The 17,594-nt window shown below is 39.1% G+C and overlaps 1 protein-coding gene across 6 annotated transcripts in view; it reads right to left on the bottom strand.

The window, feature by feature from the left end:
* mipol1 (mirror-image polydactyly 1) overlaps positions 1 to 17,594 on the bottom strand; it is a 414,430-nt gene that overhangs the window by 243,418 nt on the left and 153,418 nt on the right. Inside the window, exon 2 of one of the 6 annotated variants that reach the window (XM_087989937.1) lies at positions 14,045 to 14,163. The exons of the other annotated variants lie outside the window; for them this stretch is intronic. Within the exon in view, the coding sequence (XP_087846063.1) occupies positions 14,045 to 14,094 (50 nt within the window). The 5' untranslated portion in view covers positions 14,095 to 14,163. The remainder of the gene's footprint in view (positions 1 to 14,044; positions 14,164 to 17,594) is intronic. 6 annotated transcript variants of the gene reach the window in all.

The raw sequence follows: 17,594 nt of genomic DNA, 5'->3' as shown, positions 1-17,594 counted from the left end.
AGCATTTTTAGAGATAGTGAAAGGACTAGTGAAAATAGGAATACTGAAAGCAACCGCAAGTACAACTAATTCAATGACGTGGCCAGTAGTAAAGCCTGATGAGAGCTACAGGCTCACCACTAATTATACAGGACTAAATAAGGTCATCCTCAAATTGCACCCCATTGCAGCAGACCCCTCCGCTATTTTAAATGGCTTGGCCCCCCAAACACAAGATTTTTACTGTTTTAGACATAGCCACTGGGTTCTCGTCTGTCCCATTAATACCCTGAGTCCCAGAATAAATTCGCTTTTACAGTAAGGGACAGGCAGTACACATGAATTTGCCTGCCACAAGGGTTCCACAACAGCTCCACTATTTTTCACAGGGTGATGAGCAATACTCTGAAGAGAATAGATTTACCAGAGGGTAATACTGCACTCCAATATATAGATGATATTCTAATTGCCTCAAAAATCCAAGTCAGGACACCAGGAAGCTTTATGATTAGTATTACAGGAATTGGCAATCGCACGGTTAAAAGTTAGCCCCACAAATTGGCAAAGCACAAACCTTATACCTGGGACACCTTATATTCCAGGGACTCAAAGAAATGCTCAATGACCGCAACAAGGCAATCCAACAGATGCCATAACCTGCCACTGTCAGGGGAGTCAGAAAGATCTTGGGTTATTCAACTACAGTCGGAGCTTTATACCAGAGTTCGCAAAATTGGCTGGACCGATCCAGAGATTAATTAAAAGAGGCAAGCCTGACTTGGAACCTGTAACCTGGGGGCCAGAATAGGAGGTGGCATACACTGTAGCCAGAATATTAGCGGAGGAGGTAATCCTGAGGTGGGGCGTACCCCTCCAGATTGACTCCGACCAAGGGATGCATTATACAGGGAAGGTCATGAAGACTGTCTGCCAATTACTCAGCATTAGACAAAAAATTCACATTCCTTATCACCCCCAAAGCTCAGGGTTGATAGACAGAATGAATAGAATGCTCAAAAATACTTTAGCTAAGGCTATGCAAACCTCAAGCAGAACATGAAGTGCTACCAGCCATACTAATGAAATTAAGAGCCACCATGAATCAGGCAACCGGACTAACACCATATGAATTAATGACCAGGTGAGCAACGCAATTGCCAATAATAACAGGTGGCACCAATGTGGGTCCACTAAAAGACTAAATTTGGCAATATGTGATAGAATTAAGCCAATTAAAAGGGATGCGGAAATCTGTAATTGATAAACAGGACAAAAAGGTCAAGGCAGGGGAATTTGAAATCTTCCCTGAGGTCCCAGCAGCAGGAAGCCATGTCCTGGTGTGAGCACTGCTGACAAACTAGGCTTTGCGCCAAAATGGAATGGGCCATATAACGTGGTAATAAGGGGACACCTGTGCCTGCATAGATATTAAAGGAAAAGGCACATGGAAGCACTGAACCCAACTCAAATTGTTTAAAGACTCCTGTGACCAAACTAATGTCATTGACTATTCCCCAGGTGCAGACAGGAATGGCGGACATAACGGTCATCCCAGAGGGAGTACCGAAAACACAACAGAACAAACCACACAGAAGCACGACTGCACTTCCTGACGAAAACAAAGACTTCGACTGATAACTTTATTTTAACTGCAAAATGTATATTACCTGTATGTATTTCACTGTGTTTCAGTGTCACGATTGTCATGTAGGTTTACATGAGATGCCAGAGGAAGTGGTGGAGGCTGGTACAATTGCAACATTTAAAAGGCATTTGGATGGGTATATGAATAGGAAGGGTTTGGAAGGATATGGGCCAGGTGCTGGCAGGTGGGACTAGATTGGGTTGGGATATCTGGTCGGCATGGACGGGTTGGACCGAAGGGTCTGTTTCCATGCTGTACATCTTTATGACTCTATGACTCCATAACTGAACTGTCTGCTACCTATTGGCACAAACAGTAGAATCCCTATTTGTGGTTACCTCGGTGTGGACTCCTCGCAACCTGTATACCGTTGACACCTCAGGAACACTGTGTAAGGGCTATATAGGAAAATACAAATGGAGACTCCAGGGTAGGTGTGTGCATCCAGGGAAGGGAAAGCCCACTTAAAACCGGGTAATTACCCACTCTGTTTCACAGGGCAGGGATGGGGTCGCGTTTATGCCCTGGTTCCCAAAAATGACTCATGCGTCCGACACAGCGCACTTATCAGCACTGTACAATCACCAGGGGACAGTTTACCTGCACCTGCAGAGAGTAGGCATGCTTGAATGTGACCACGGGCAGACAATTCATATGTGGTAAATGAAATAGCACCCATGTCAGCTCTGCCACATGGATGTACCATTCGATACTAACCAGCTGGGGTGGGCACCCAAGGGATCAGTGGCGACATGGGTAGACAGACAGAAGGACAGGACAATGTATGTTACTGAGCAGTGAAGGGATGTGTCTGTCTATTTAAGGGGACTTATGCAGTAGACACCCCAGACCTCCCAAACCTGTTTGCAGAAGGGACAATCGCACCTCTTATTGTACCATGCCCCAGTGGGGGACATGTTCAGAGAAGGACAGTGACCCGCTCTAACAGTGAGGAATTCTGTGCTGACTGGCAGGTCCCCACCACTTTGGGGTCATCACTGGGATATGGATTCTTGGGATCTCTATCTTTGTGGGGGCGCAGCAGGGATCGTCACTGCTAAAAACCAAAATTACCTTGTATGTGGCCTGATTATCTTAGGCAATAGTACCTCAAAAGCTCTGGAAGCAATTAATACAGAGCTGACTGAACTCAGATTCTGCACACAGCAGACACGTTACGTGGTGGATTATCAATTAGCACTGCAAGGGGGAGTTTGTAAAAGTATTGGTGACAACTGTATCACCAATGTTACTGATGCCTTCTATAAAATTACAAAAGCCATCAAGAATATCAGAGATCAGCTAGATAATTTTTGACAGGGAGTCACAATTACAGACAGCTGGCTAAATTGTTTGATAGGTTAATCTTGGGGACCCTATTTGGCACACGGGGATAGTTCTTCTCATTGCACTCATGCTGGTATTCTGTTTGGGCCTTGGGTGTTTAAAGCTCTGCTGTAAGGCACTACTGACGAGAACTGTATCAGCAGCGAGAGTCACCACAGAAGAGCCCCCAATGAAATTAGCACTCCATGATACCCCTCAGGCGGAGGAGCTTCTAGAGATGACATACCTCTACATGTAAGGCTAATATGAAATATCTGTTCAATTCATCTGCCATAACCTCAGTTTCTTTTATTAATTCCCCATCTCACTTTCTATTGGACCAATACTCTTGTTAGCTTTTTTCTTTTTAAAATATTTATAGAAATTCTTACTTTTGGTATTCCTAGCTAACTTTCTCTCTTTAATTTTTTCAGCCTTACCAATTTTTGTCATAGTTTGGTTTGCTTTAATATACTGTCACCTTTTGAACTGCCAGCCATATTTGTTAATGACATGCTTTTTTAAAAAAAGATTTCTAGTTGTCTTTAACGATTTTGATTGCTGTTGGGTTCTGCACTTGGAACTTTTCTTCCTTCTTGAAATACATGTATTCTGTATGGAGTGAAATGACCTATTAAATGTCTGCCATTGCACCTACATTATCCTATCCTTGAAGGTCATTTGTCGTGTAAAACTGTTTTATTTTCAGGGAATATTTCCATTTTCATGAAGAATGCTGAGGTTTGCCATCAATTTATTCTCTACAGTGAAGAGGAGAATGGCAAATCTAGGAACTAGCAAAAATTTCGGTTGTAGTTATATGTGATGTATGATTGTCTATTGTCAGTTTGGTTCAATTTCTAGGAATTATTATTTCAAACCTCGAACTTTGAGAATTCAAACCTTGTTAACTGTTTAAGTTTGTGCTGACATTTTGATGATGAGATAATTCTGTATTGTTATTCAATGGTGGCAATTTTGTTCTCTTCAGTCATGGGAATGTGATGTTGCTGTCTGGGCCAGTATTTATCGCCATTTCCTACTAGTCCTGGAAGGTGGCAGTAATCTGCCTTCTCGAACTGCTGTAATCTCTGGGGTGTAGGGACATAACAGATGGAAAGACAGCTCCAGGATTGTGACCGCAACAATGAAAGGAAAGTGACATAGTTCCAGTCAGGATGCTGCGTGGATTAAAGGAGAACTTACAGATAAAAGTGTTCCCTTATATTGGCTGCACTTGTCATTCTAGGTGGTAGAGGTCACAGGTTTGGAAGATGTTGTCAAGGAAAGCTTGGTGATTTATTGTATCTTGGTACACACTGCTGCCACTCTACGGTGATGGTCAAAGGAGTGACTGTTGATAGTTGTGGATTAGGTACAATCACGTATGTTTTGTTATGAATGGTATTAAGTTTCTTGAGCTTACTGAAGTTGCATTCATTCAGGCAGGTGAATCCAGCCTGGTGACTTGTTCACCTTCAAGAAGTAGTTCCCTTATCATAATGTTTATTCTGTCTAATTTTGCATACTCATCTTTCATTGGAATGTCTGCATCATGTCTCTTCTTCATAAATATAGAGGTAAAATACTCATTTAAAATCCTGTCTAAGGAGGGCACAGATTTTAGGTTATTGGTAGAAGGACTAGAGGGGATATGAACAAACAAATATTTTCACCCAGTGTGTGGTGGCGTCTGATATTTTCTGCCCGGTATGGTGTTAAGGTAAATATCCTCTACAGATTTCAAAAGTATCTGGATCTGCACCTGAAGCACTGTGACTTGCAAGGCTATGGACCAGGTACTGGAAAGTGGGATTAGAATATGCAACTACTTTATTTAGCTGGTATAGACATGATGGGATGAATGGCCTCTTTCTTGCTGTTCTGGTTCTATGTTTCCGGGTTAGGTGAATGGACAAAGATTTGGCAAACGGTAAGACACAACAGAGATCTGTGATGCAAAAGGATCTGGGTATCCCATTGCGTAAATTGCAAAACAAACTATTTAGGTACAACAAGTAATTAGGAAAGCTATACAATGCAATCGGAATGGAATACAAAAGTAACGAGGATATGCTTCAGCCATACAGAACATTGGTGAGACTACATTTGGCATACAGTGTACAGTAATGGTCGATTTATTTAAGAAAAGCAATTTATTTAGGTCAAGGTCTTTCAGACTAATAGCTGACATGAGTGAATGGTCTTATAAAGAAAGGTTGGACAGGCCTGGCTTGAATTTGCTTGAGTTTAAAAGACTAAAAAACAACTTGATTCAAACATATAAGAGAAAGTGAGGACTGCACATGCTGGAGATCAGAGTTGAAAGTGTGGTGCTGGAAAAGTACAATAGGTTAGGCAGTATCTGAGCAGCAGGAGAATCAACGTTTCAGGCAAAAGCCCTTTATCAGGAATGAGGCTCAGATGGTGCCTGACATATTGTGCTTTTCCAGCATCACACTTTTTTTTGTAGGATGGTTCATGTTGAAATAAACTTGGGTTAACTCTCAATGGACGCTATGCAGCCAAACCTGGCATTAAACATTGAACTGACCCAATGACCAACAACGATTCTCTTCAGTAAAAGATAGAACAGGGACATCTTCTGAAATTAGAATTGAGATACATTATTAAGGCAGTGTGAGTCAAACTTCACTGTACAGCAAAACTGTGTGATACTTAATTTGCAAGAGCTCATTGCTGACACAACTCCACTATCACTTAAAATGCATCTTTCTTCCTCCTGCATTGATTCCTATCCTTGAAATGACAAGGAAGCGACCTTGTTTTAGCAAGCTGCCAATCACATTCTGAGCTAGAGGATGTATGTAACTAACTTGCTACGATTTTGCTATGCTATTATTGATTTATTTCCCCTGATGTGCAAATAGCAAGTAGGGCTTTACCTCTCACAAGAAGAGGACTGATTTTACTATTTGTGGCTGAAATCTTTGCTTTATTTCTGCAGAGGGCAATAAATAGAAGATTGTGCACTAATATTTCTCGTTGGTGATGCTTACTTCATTATAAAAGCATGTACTCTTTCTTAGTAAAGCTACTATACTAAAACGTGAACCTGCAAGGCAGAAATAAAGGAAAGCTAATTTACAAGAAAGGAAATGCAACATTTGCTTCATAAAATAAAGTTAATGTTGGGCATCTATCTTCACATTTCCATTTCTCAGAGATTGTATTTCTGATCTATGTAAAATATCTGCTTTCAGTATTTTGATCCAAGTTAGCCAAAAAAACGATGGGCAATCATGACTATAAATCAATATTATTGTTTTATATACTATTTAAATAAATAATATCTTACACTGCATTGAATACAACACTACCTATCTTCTTTTATAAGTAGGTATTTCCCAAAAACCTTGCAAAATTGTCACACACCATGCTGCAGTAGTTAAAACTATGTTCAACTTGGGAGTTATACAGATTACCCCCGTTCCAACACTTTGAACTCAATATTCCTCAACACTCGTTTATAACCATATCTCTGAGCCAGTTATCCATCCTGAAGCATAACACATTATGAAGATCATAGAACTAGATACAGAGCAGAAGAAGCCACTCAGCCCATCATGCCTATGTGAGCACTTTGAAAGAGCCATTCACATAGTCCCATTTCCTTGTCCCATGTCCTGTAATTTTCCCCTTTAACTATTCATCAAATTGCCTTTTAAATTATTATTGAAAAACACGTGCTTCTTCTGCAAAGGAATTATTTAGTTGGTTTAGGTATGTATTACACAAGCTTCAATGGAAGCATTACGACAAGTGTTTATTTATCATCAGTTCCAGATTAACATCAGCCCACCTTAAGATGGCAATGGATGGTACTTCAATAACTGAACACAAATTGAGGGAGAACCATATAGTTGGGAAACAATTATTAGGACATGGAATCTTCTGCCACAATGTTGCACAGGAAAAGTTTTAAGACTGGTGGAACTGGTGTCTGGCATGCTTTAACTTTTCTAATAATCAGGGTCTGCACTGAAGACTCTTTTCAAGAGATAAATGTCTAGCATGTACAGCCACTGCTGCTTGTAGCTACCCTTGCCAAGAGATCTGCTATCAAGGGTTGTCTGTGTTCTGTCTTGCACTATCATTACATATCCACTGTACCATAACTTCAATTGATCTGTGGTCAGTCATTCAATATACCGAAATCTACACCTCTTTCTGCTGTCCTCCACTTTACTCTATATGAGGTCTCTGTAGCTATTCAGCTTGAAACATATGACTAAAATACAGACGCTCTCTTTTCTGGGTGTTACATTTTAGCATTCTTTTTGCTCTTGAAATTTCATTCACATCGTCATTTGTCATATGCTCTATGTGTAAAATATGAAACATTTCTTCACAAACACATATTGTACTCAGGTCGTTCTGCTATAATGTGTGTTTCGTTAACGTGAATTCGCTGTAACGCGATTGATGAATTAGGGACACTGTTTCTAAAGCACAAACTTTTAAAATGTGCGTTGACTGTAATGCATTACTAAAGCGCAATTTTTCTATAATGCGCATTTGCACAAGAATGCAACCATCGCATTATCGAAGAACTATTCGTATCATGTACTAGTCATGTACTATCATGTACTAGGCTGCAATTATTATGGAAAACTTGAAGTTATGGTGGGGTGGATGGCAAGACTTCTCTTCAGCGGTCCTACTGGAAAGTTTAATGATAGTTCAGTACATGGCAAATACTGCTGTACTGTGCTTTGCTTCTAGTCATGGTTGACACGTAGATTAGAAGATAAGAAACAGAGGTCCTCAAGATTGATCTGCCATACAATACTTTATTAGCTTACCTTCTGTCTTGACTTAATTTTACTACTCATCCTTCATATTTCTTGATTTTCCGAGAAAATCTGACTTTCTTAAATTTAAATGAACTCAATCATGTATCATGTTCAATCTTGGAAGTGTCAATTCCAAGATTAATAACCCTCTAAGTTAAGAAAATTTATCCTCATCTCGATCTTAAACAATCAAACCTTTATGGTAAGCCTGGGTCCTAGTGTTCTGAATGACCTAACCAGGGAAAATAACCTCTCATTACACCCACTGAGCAGATCAAGTCCCTTTAGAAAGTTGCATGTTACAATGCAATCATGCATCTTCCTTCTAAAACCCAGAAACAAAAGTCCCAATTTTCCTCAGGTCCTCTTCTCCTTCATCATGACATACTATATTTTTAGGAGCAACCCAAATCGAGGAGCAGAAGGCTTGTTCAGAATTCTTGAAGTCACAGCATACCTTGTACATGCTAGCAATTTTAAACAAATCTGGAAATGACCAAGCATTTATATAATCATAGTGATAGCCAAAGGAAATCAAACAGCAACTTCCATGAAGGTAATTGATGCTCATTTTAAATGGCAGGCAAGAATTCTTCTTGCTACTAAGCTCATGTTCAACTGTGTGAGGTTAAGGAAGGGCCTTAGCTGGAGCACTAAGCTCAAAAAATGACAGTTCTGGTATCATACCATCAATACTTGTGGATTGCCATCATGATCTGCCAACAGAACATTCCTTTGTGACATAGACTGTGCAGATGCTAATGTTCCCAACCTATTTGGCAGCCAGCACCAGAATCTCACATCATTCATAAGGCAAAATAGAACAGATAGCAGCAAAAATCTGCTATGGAATTATCTCTCATGGCCTATAAGTCTCAATATGCATCCTTCAATCTTATTAGTTAAAGGAATAAGCAGTTGTTTGCCCTGTTCACACAAGTCCCAGATCACTGCACATGATGCTGCTTTTTTCTGATGCCTGATGGTACTAAGTTGACACTCAAATGCCCATAAAATGTCTATACGATGCTGGAAGCAGTGACTATGATAGTGGTGAGCACAATTTATTTGTTGTCGATTGCAAAATCCAATCCTATGCACCTATGATGAACATGATATATTTGTGGATAGAACATGTCAATATTTAAATACGCCTTGTGCTAGTGTGGATAAGTGCGTTTGCAAAAAAAGGGGAGGACATTGACTGCAATCAATAATGTTGTGTGGATGCTGTATGATTTTAAGGTCTTCCTGAAGGTCCTGGCACAATTCTGAAGTTGTGTATGTCACTAAGCACAGTCTCCAGGTATTCTATGATAAGTGCACTGTCAGTATTAGATAGTGGTGTTTGTATAACAGCTGCGCCTTTGAGCATGTAACAGGATAGTGTTCTACATATTCCAAATAACATTAATTGCTCTTGCTTGTGCGTCTCTGTCGAAGCTAGGTCTAGTGGTCGCTGAATGCAGGTCTAATAGTGTGCAAAATTTGAGGAACTAAAAGTGAATGAATATCCAATACTCAGTTGTATTAAACCACTATGAAGTCCAAAAGGAACAAAACCGGAATTAACTGCCTGGCATCAGTTTTTAAATGTTGTGCACATCTTATGCAAGGAAACGTTCAATATTTTCCAGGCAGAGATTGTGTTCCCACAGCCTTTTAGGTAACTGCAATCAATTCAAAGGTTTCTTAAGTATTATCAATTTAAAGTTTAATGAAGCTATTGTTCGTCCATGGAGTTACTTTCAGTGAAGTAAACAAAACTAATAAAGCTTTTAGAGAAGTTTTGTTACGGAGTTTAAAGAATGTATGCTTATTTTAAGATGGAAAGTGTTTTCTGAAGTTTAAAGTAAATTTAAAGTACAGCCTCAGCTACTAGGAAAGAACAGCTGAAAGATGGACTGTTCCAAAATTCGTGGGCGGCACGGTGGCACAGTGGTTAGCACTGCTGCCTCACAGCGCCAGAGACCCGGGTTCAATTCCCGGCTCAGGCGACTGACTGTGTGGAGTTTGCATGTTCTCCCCGTGTCTGCGTGGGTTTCCTCCGGGTGCTCCGGTTTCCTCCCACAATCCAAAAATGTGCGGGTCAGGTGAATTGGCCATGCTAAATTGCCCGTAGTGTTAGGTTAAAGTGGTAAATGTAGGGGTATGGGTGGGTTGCGCTTCGGCGGGTCGGTGTGGACTTGTTGGGCCGAAGGGCCTGTTTCCACACTGTAAGTAATCTAATCTAAAAAAAAATAGATACATGTAACAATTGGCTGTTAACTGGATAGGCAAATCAGAGTCTAGATTAGAGTGGTGCTGAAAAAGCACAGCAGGTCAGGCAGATCCGAGGAGCAGGAAGATTGACGTTTCAGGCAAAAGCCTGTTACCTGGATACCTAAGTTTTGGTTGCTGTTTTGAAAACAATTCAAATTTAACCAATTAATTTGAATTATTCCCAGGATACTAAAACCCAATTGAGTTTGGATTTATTGTGTTGGCAACATCAAACCAATGTGAGGGAATGATGTTGGGGAGGTATAAAACCAGGTTAGAGACAACAAAACCGCAGATGCTGGAATCCAAAGTTGACAAGCAGGACACTAGAAGACCACACCAAGCCAGGCAGCATCAGATGGTGGAGAAGTCAATGTTTCAGGTAAAACCCTTCTTCAGGACTGGGGGTGGGGATGAGGGGAGCTGCAGATAAAAGGGGGTTGGGGGAGGATTTTGGGTTGGGAGAGGGACGGAGTGGTGAGGTAGTGATAGGTGAACACAGGTATAGGGTATGGCCTGGTTGGTTGGTGGAAGAATGAATCTGGTTGATGGCTGGAAGGAGGGTCAGTAAATGGAAGGGAGGGTGGGGGGCTAGAAAGGAGTCGGGGAATGAAAAAGGAGTTTATTTGAAATTGGAGAACTCAGTGTTGAGTCCTCTGGTCTGCAGGCTGTCCAGGTGGAAGATGAGGCGTTGTTCCTCCAATTTGTGGTCTGATTCACTATGCCAATGGAGGAGGCCGAGGATGGTCATGTTGGAGAGGGAATAGGAAGGGGAATTAAAATGTGCGGTGACTGGAAGGTCAGGTCAGCCCTTGCAGACCTAGCTGAGATGCTTGGCAAAACATGCCCTTAGTTTACATTTGGTCTCCCCATTTGGAGAAGACCACATTGGGAGCACTGGATACAGTAAACTAGGTTGGACGAGAGGCAGGTGAACCTCTGTATCACCTGGAAGGACTGTTTGGGGCCTTGAATGGAGGTGAACATTTAGAAAATTGTTCAGAGCAACTGCCACCAAACAGCAGAGCAACTGCTGCACAGCTGGAGAGCTAACTGCCCATCTAATATGAAAAGCTCTTAAAAGAAATCAGAAGGCACTATCAAAGATATCTTGTACCGTAAAAATACTCGCAGTAAAAAGAAAGATGACAGCATATGAGACTGTGTTGTCTTGAGATTAAGTTAATAGAATGTTTCATAATTGTATTATTAGAATAACATTGATAGAATTGTGTTCAGTTAAGGAATAGTTATTAGGAGAAAGAGTATTAGGTTTGTTAATAGTTTTGTTTAGTGTTCCCTATTAGAGTTAGGAAAATAAATTGTTATTTTTCTTTACATATTGGAAATTAGGAGTTCTCTTTCACTCACTCATATTTTAATGAGGCAAGTTGAGCTTTTCTGGGTGCTTGGTTTTAATTATCAGAGGAGTTTGACCTACGCATCGTGACAGTTTACAGCAAATAAATAAATCTGAGTTCTCCTTTTAGGTCTGGTTATAGCTTTATGAAACTTCAGTTGCTGTTACTCCAAATCCTCCCACTTGCTTCTCAAAAGAGTGTTCAAATTAATCAAACGTTTGCGCAGCTCCATGACTTAAGCAGGTTCTGCTTTTCATTCAATGCCTCCACAAAGGCCAATTTTATATCATTGGATTCTCCTCAGATTTTAATAAGAAAAATCAATGCAAATTACTCTAATATATGATTTGGAGATGCCGGTGTTGGACTGGGGTGTACAAAGTTAAAAATCAAGGTTATAGTCCAACAGGTTTTTTTTAAAAAACTTTTAAAAATGCAACTTTTAAAAAAAAAGTTTTGTGATTTACACATGAAAGAAGTGAAACTATCATTGTATTCTAACAGATGAAAGGCTTAACAATCAATTTTTCAATGTATAATTTCAGTTACACTGTAAATTTTTGCTGTAAATTCTGTGTTAGGATTGAGCCCTCCATTATCACCTGATGAAGGAGCGTCGCTCTGAAAGTTAGTGTGCTTCCAATTAAACCTGTTGGACTATAACCTGGTGTTGTGTGATTTTTTAAATCTAATATATGAGTTTTTGAAGTGGCAAGAAGAAAAAAGGTCACCTACTCAAGCAATTTAACGTAACTTTTTGTCATTAACCGCAGATCTATTATAAATTACTAGTCTGTGGAAATTGTCGATCTACAATTCTAATCAAAATTAACATTATAATTCTGAAAACAGATTGGAAGACTGAAAAGTGGTGAGCCTTTGAATTGATTACCAAGTTTAGCAATGCTACATTAAAAATTCTAACTCTTTACAATAACAAAAAAGGCTCCTCAATTTCATGGTACCATCTTGATCAACTCTAAGTAGCTGCATTTTTTACAGGACAGCGATGGTGGCATTAGTTCTTTCTTGATTAGGCAGAAACACATATAAATCACATGAAGAGATCTTTGTCCTTCAAGCTAATTGATTTCAATCTGCTTTCAAGAGCTTCAATGTGCACCTTCTAACCAACATTCAAGTTTATATTATTGGACTTATTCACTGCATTAAATCTTGCAATTACCACAATCCTAATGCGTCCATAAAAACAATGACTTATTCAAATATTTGTTCATCTATATTCTAGCTCATGTTTGTAACCTCCCACTTCCTTAACTAGTTATTGATTTATCTTTTTCTTAGGCGATAATCAATCATTTTTGGTAAGAGTCTATGCCTCTGATATTCTGTAGTTTTCCCCAATGTGTTTGATCCAGATCTTCTGGTTGTAAGGTCATTGTTTCTGAAATATACACCAGAGTGTCATTTTGGAACCATGCAGAGTGCTGATGCGCAGACTCCACAGGAATTGCTCTGAAATTCTTAATTGTCAATGAATAATTACCTGGCATCTAGAACTTTCAAGAAAAAGTCCTGACTGTGAGTTCAAGTCAGAGACTGAAGATGATTTCAACCAAACCACCTGGATATTATATGGGGATAGTTAGAAGGATAATAATCTACTTTAACACCTGGCTAACTGTAGAATTGACACCATTCCCTTTACAATTTCTAACAGTGATGTTCTTCATTCTGAGCATCATTTCCCAAAACTAGTAAACACCAAATTCCCATAACGTGGTATCCCCTTAGCTCTATGGGCATAAGTTGACTAACCATCTTTCCTGATACTCCATAGAACCACCACCACCCAGCACAAGCTACTCCTATCCTCACTCAACAACACCCTGTTCCCTCATCTCTTACCTTACCCCTACCCCCTCAACCAATTACAAAATTGCCTATGGACCTGCTGCCCTCAGTCTGCCCCTTACCCCTTCCCCACCTGATCCCTCAGGCATGGACCTGACATTCTACACCCACCCTATTCCTTAATCCACTTACCATCTCAGCAGTATCTGAGACCTATAAATGATTTTTTTTAATAGCAGCTAGTGATATAAAAATAGCATATCAGGGCCTCCAATTTTGATCCTGCCCTAAGCAAATTCCTGGCTAGCTTCATATGATGGAAGCATCAGGACAGGTAATGTCAGAAGTTTAGTCATTGAAATCACTGTTTGGTCAGTGAACCATCTTTAATAGATTACTATTAGTCAGATCTGTTTCAATAATAATCAGAATATCTGGGCACATGTTACTATTAGTTCTTCAATATATCTTCTATTAATAAACCTTGTGATAAAATTCAGCACAAATTCAATTTTTCTGGCTCAATACAAAGTAATATTTACTAGCCTGTATACTGTTAAGGTCTGTCTGAACTGTCTTCCCCCTAAAATGCAGATAAAATTTCTCCAGTATTTGGCTATAACATGAATAAAATGAACAGAATGAGGTTGACATTCACAGAAATCAAAACACAATTTTGTTTGAACAAGAGGACAGTGAAATAAAAAGGCTCACCATCAACTTTGAAAAAAAGTGAGAAATCTGAAGAATAGTTCAGAAAATTTTTTGAGGCAGTGCCCAATTGAAAAGTGAAATTCAGTCAGCAAACAGGAAGAGAAAACAAAAGAAAAAAAACCTACCCTCCCAGTTTCTTACAAAATCCAGGCAGCCAAAAACTGGTTGAGGCCATAGAAACGAATTTACAGCCATCCAAGCTTAGTGGTTTAAGTTGACAAGCCAAATTGGCAGTACAAGCAACCTGAAAATGACAAAGGCTAGATTCAGAAACTGAGCATAGTGAATGCATAATCCTGCAGCAGTTTCTATTTCTTGAAGAAACCACAGATGGATCTACGCTATCCAAATCAGTTTTGGAGTTTCTGCAAACATATCACATTTTTGGTGAAGACTGTACTCTTAGCACCAGTTTTGTTTGTGTGCTGCTGGCAACTGGGGAAAAAACTAACTGCCAGAAGAGAGGATCTAATAGTCCTCATAAAGGAAGACAGGTTTTTGAAGGGCTCTTGTGACTGATTTGGATGATTTATGTACTGTGTTGACAGCTGAGTCAATTTGAAAGGTTTATCTTAGGTGTATTTGCCATTTAGTGTGCAATCTATAGCTTATAATTTATTGTATTTATGTCTTCTTGGCTTTTCTCTTATATAATAAAAAATCCTGTTATAAATCATGCAATCTCACAGCTTAACTCAGTTGGTAAATACCGGAAAATTCAGAATTTGTTTTGAAAAAAGTTACTGGGTTTTACCGAGATTGTTACATATGTATTAAGAAATCAGATGCAAAACAGACCTTGTTTCAAAAACAGTTTCATTGAATTTCCTGGAACTGTTGTGACACTATGCAGGCATTTTTCAAAATTTTGAATTCTCCTCTGCACATATACATATACGTATCTTTACCAATTTGGAATTATACTTTTCTTCATTGTTAATTTTTTTTTGCGATAGTTCTAGGGAATCTACTACCAAAGAAAAGGTTTAAATTTGAAGTAAGGGGGAAATTCTAAACCAGTTATAAACAATATCGCCTGGACAAACGAGAACCAAATTAATGTGCGTTCACTCTATCAACGTAACTTTACAGGAAATGTAAGCATTTTTATGTTAAACTTCTCAATCATTTGAACACTTCTTGATGTTCAATTAGTAAATGGGAAACACAATACATTAGATTTAAGTTTTTAACAAAATTGACCAGGCCATCATGTTCTCGCAAGGTAATGGTCACTCTCTCCTTTCTGTCGAGACATTTCCCAAATCCCCTCTCTTTTCCAACTCCCTTTACCCATGTTCAAGCGGATTCTCTCCTTTGTGTAGTGATATTCTCCAATCCTACATGCTTCTGCAGTCTACAGATCAATTGGATATTTCATTACTTTCCCAGATCACAGCCACACTTTCCCCTTCTGACCCACTGATTCATGCAGAGAAAGTGAGGGCTGCAGATGCTGGAGATCAGAGCTGAAAATGTGTTGTTGGAAAAGTGCAGCAGGTCAGGCAGCATCCAAGGAACAGGAGAATCGACGTTTCGGGCATAAGTCCTTCTTCAGGAATTCTCTGATTCATGCAAGCATGTTTCTTTCTCTTTCCTTGTATTCATGATTTTAATCTTCCATATCCATATAGTTCCCAATGGTATGTTCACATTTCATGTCTTCATTTTCCAGCACCGATCTTTAATTCCTTTAAATCAGACCTTGGCTTTCCCCTTCTTATACCAATGTTGGGCTTCTCTACCCAAAAAGTTCCCCTCTGATATTCCTGTACTTGCAACATGACTCTTTATTTTCTTCCTTGACAAATGCTGTGCCTGGGCATTTGTAAGTAGAGCGACAACCAAATGCAGAAACTGGATCAGCAAACTGAGTGATGTCAGATGATCTAGATATCTTTTTCTCATTCCTATTTCTTCTGTTAAAGGTACAAATCCTTTCTGACTATTTAATTTATTGCTTACATTGGAAAACTCCTCTTGATGATTCACTATTTCAAATCATGGTGACAAATAGAACACTCTATAGGCCTATTCAAATTCTGATCTAAAACATGTAAAGAGTCAAAAATGTCAGACTTAATTTCTTCCTGATTTCCTTTCCTATGGGGAAGCAGTGACTAAATTAGTTTGTCTCGCTGGGAACTCTATGTATATACAGTCAGAATTAGCATACTGGCTTTATATTACTGTACAAAACTGTATTTTTGTTTTAAATTAGAACTATCATTTTGTGTTCCCACCTCTCCTTGTGTTAATACATCAAATGTATCATATGGCATTCAAAAAACCATAAATAATACCAAATCAGAGATCAGGTTCAATGTGCAAGTAATACTGACATACAATTGAATGCAGCTATGAGGAGATGATGGACTAGTGTTATTATCACGAGAGTATTAACCCAGAAACTCAGCTAATATTCTGAGGACCCTGGTTTGAATTCTGTCCTGGATTTAATTTAATTTAATTTAATAAAAACATCTGGAATTAAGAATCTACTGATGGCCATAAAACCATTATTAATTTTAAAAACCCATCTGGCTCACTAATGTCCTTTTTGGGAAGGAAATCTGTCATCGTCACATACATGTGACTCTTGACCCACAGTAATGTGATTAACTCTCAGCTGCCCTTTGAAATAGCCTAGCCAGCCACTCGATTGTGTTAATCATTCAAACTACAGTACGTGCACATCAGCAGTTCAGTCAGGCAGCTCACCACCATCTTCTCAAGGGCATCTAGGAATGGCAATAAATGCTAGCCAGTCAGCAATGCCCATGTCCCATGAGTGAATTAAAAAATGCAAAATTACTATTTAATATGATCTTCAAAACAACACCAAGGTATAAGACAATAAAAACTACTTAAAGCTTGGATTAAAAAATGGCTTGAAGTTCTTTAAATGTAGAGTCGATAGGATTTCGGATTCAGGTTGTCGCCAGTTTTGACACCATCAGTTACATAGGGTGAAGGATAAGCAAAGATACTCAAACAATGTAGGAGATCATATCAAAATTAAAAAAAGACAAGAGGTGTGGATAAGTGTGAATTTGTGCCATCTTGGAGATGAAGTCAAGCAAATGATTTTAAGTTCAACATTGGGGATGCGAAGCCAGCAAGAACATAAGGGATAAGGGATAGTTGAATGGTGGAACAGACTCAATGGGCAGAAAAGACACCACTGCTCCTGTATCTGAATGTCTTATGGTCTAATCAAAATGTGTTCAGGTCATGGTGTGTATTGTTGAATTGTTTTTGGAGTTAAATTACAAACATTCTCTTGGAGAAATTGCTAATTACCGATTTTTGGATTGTAGTTTAACTGTAAAATAAATTGTAGTGGTTCTGCCACTATGATTATTCAATCCAGTCATAATTTATTCTTAAATGAGACATTTTAGTTCAAATGGGAATTGAATTTAGAATTGTGAATACAAATCTGATTCTCTCCACATGATATCAAGAAATGATTGATGGCACTGCATTCTGCAAAGGGAATGGGCCCGAACATCATTAAATCTACAGTACTGAAGACGTGTCCTTCAGAACTAGCTGCACCACAGCCTAGTTGTTCCAGTACATTTACCCCACTGGCATTTACCAGGAATGTGAAAAGCTATCCAGGTATTCCCTGTCCACAAAAGCAGAACAATTCCAATCCAGCTAATTACT

The sequence above is a fragment of the Chiloscyllium plagiosum genome, unplaced genomic scaffold, assembly GCF_037043375.1.
Source record: "Chiloscyllium plagiosum isolate Xiang-an unplaced genomic scaffold, Cpla_swu_hap1 HiC_scaffold_8, whole genome shotgun sequence".
Classification (NCBI taxonomy): Eukaryota; Metazoa; Chordata; class Chondrichthyes; order Orectolobiformes; family Hemiscylliidae; genus Chiloscyllium; species Chiloscyllium plagiosum.
The sequence above is the reverse complement of the archived record's forward strand: the minus strand, read 5'-3'. Positions and strand labels throughout refer to the sequence as shown.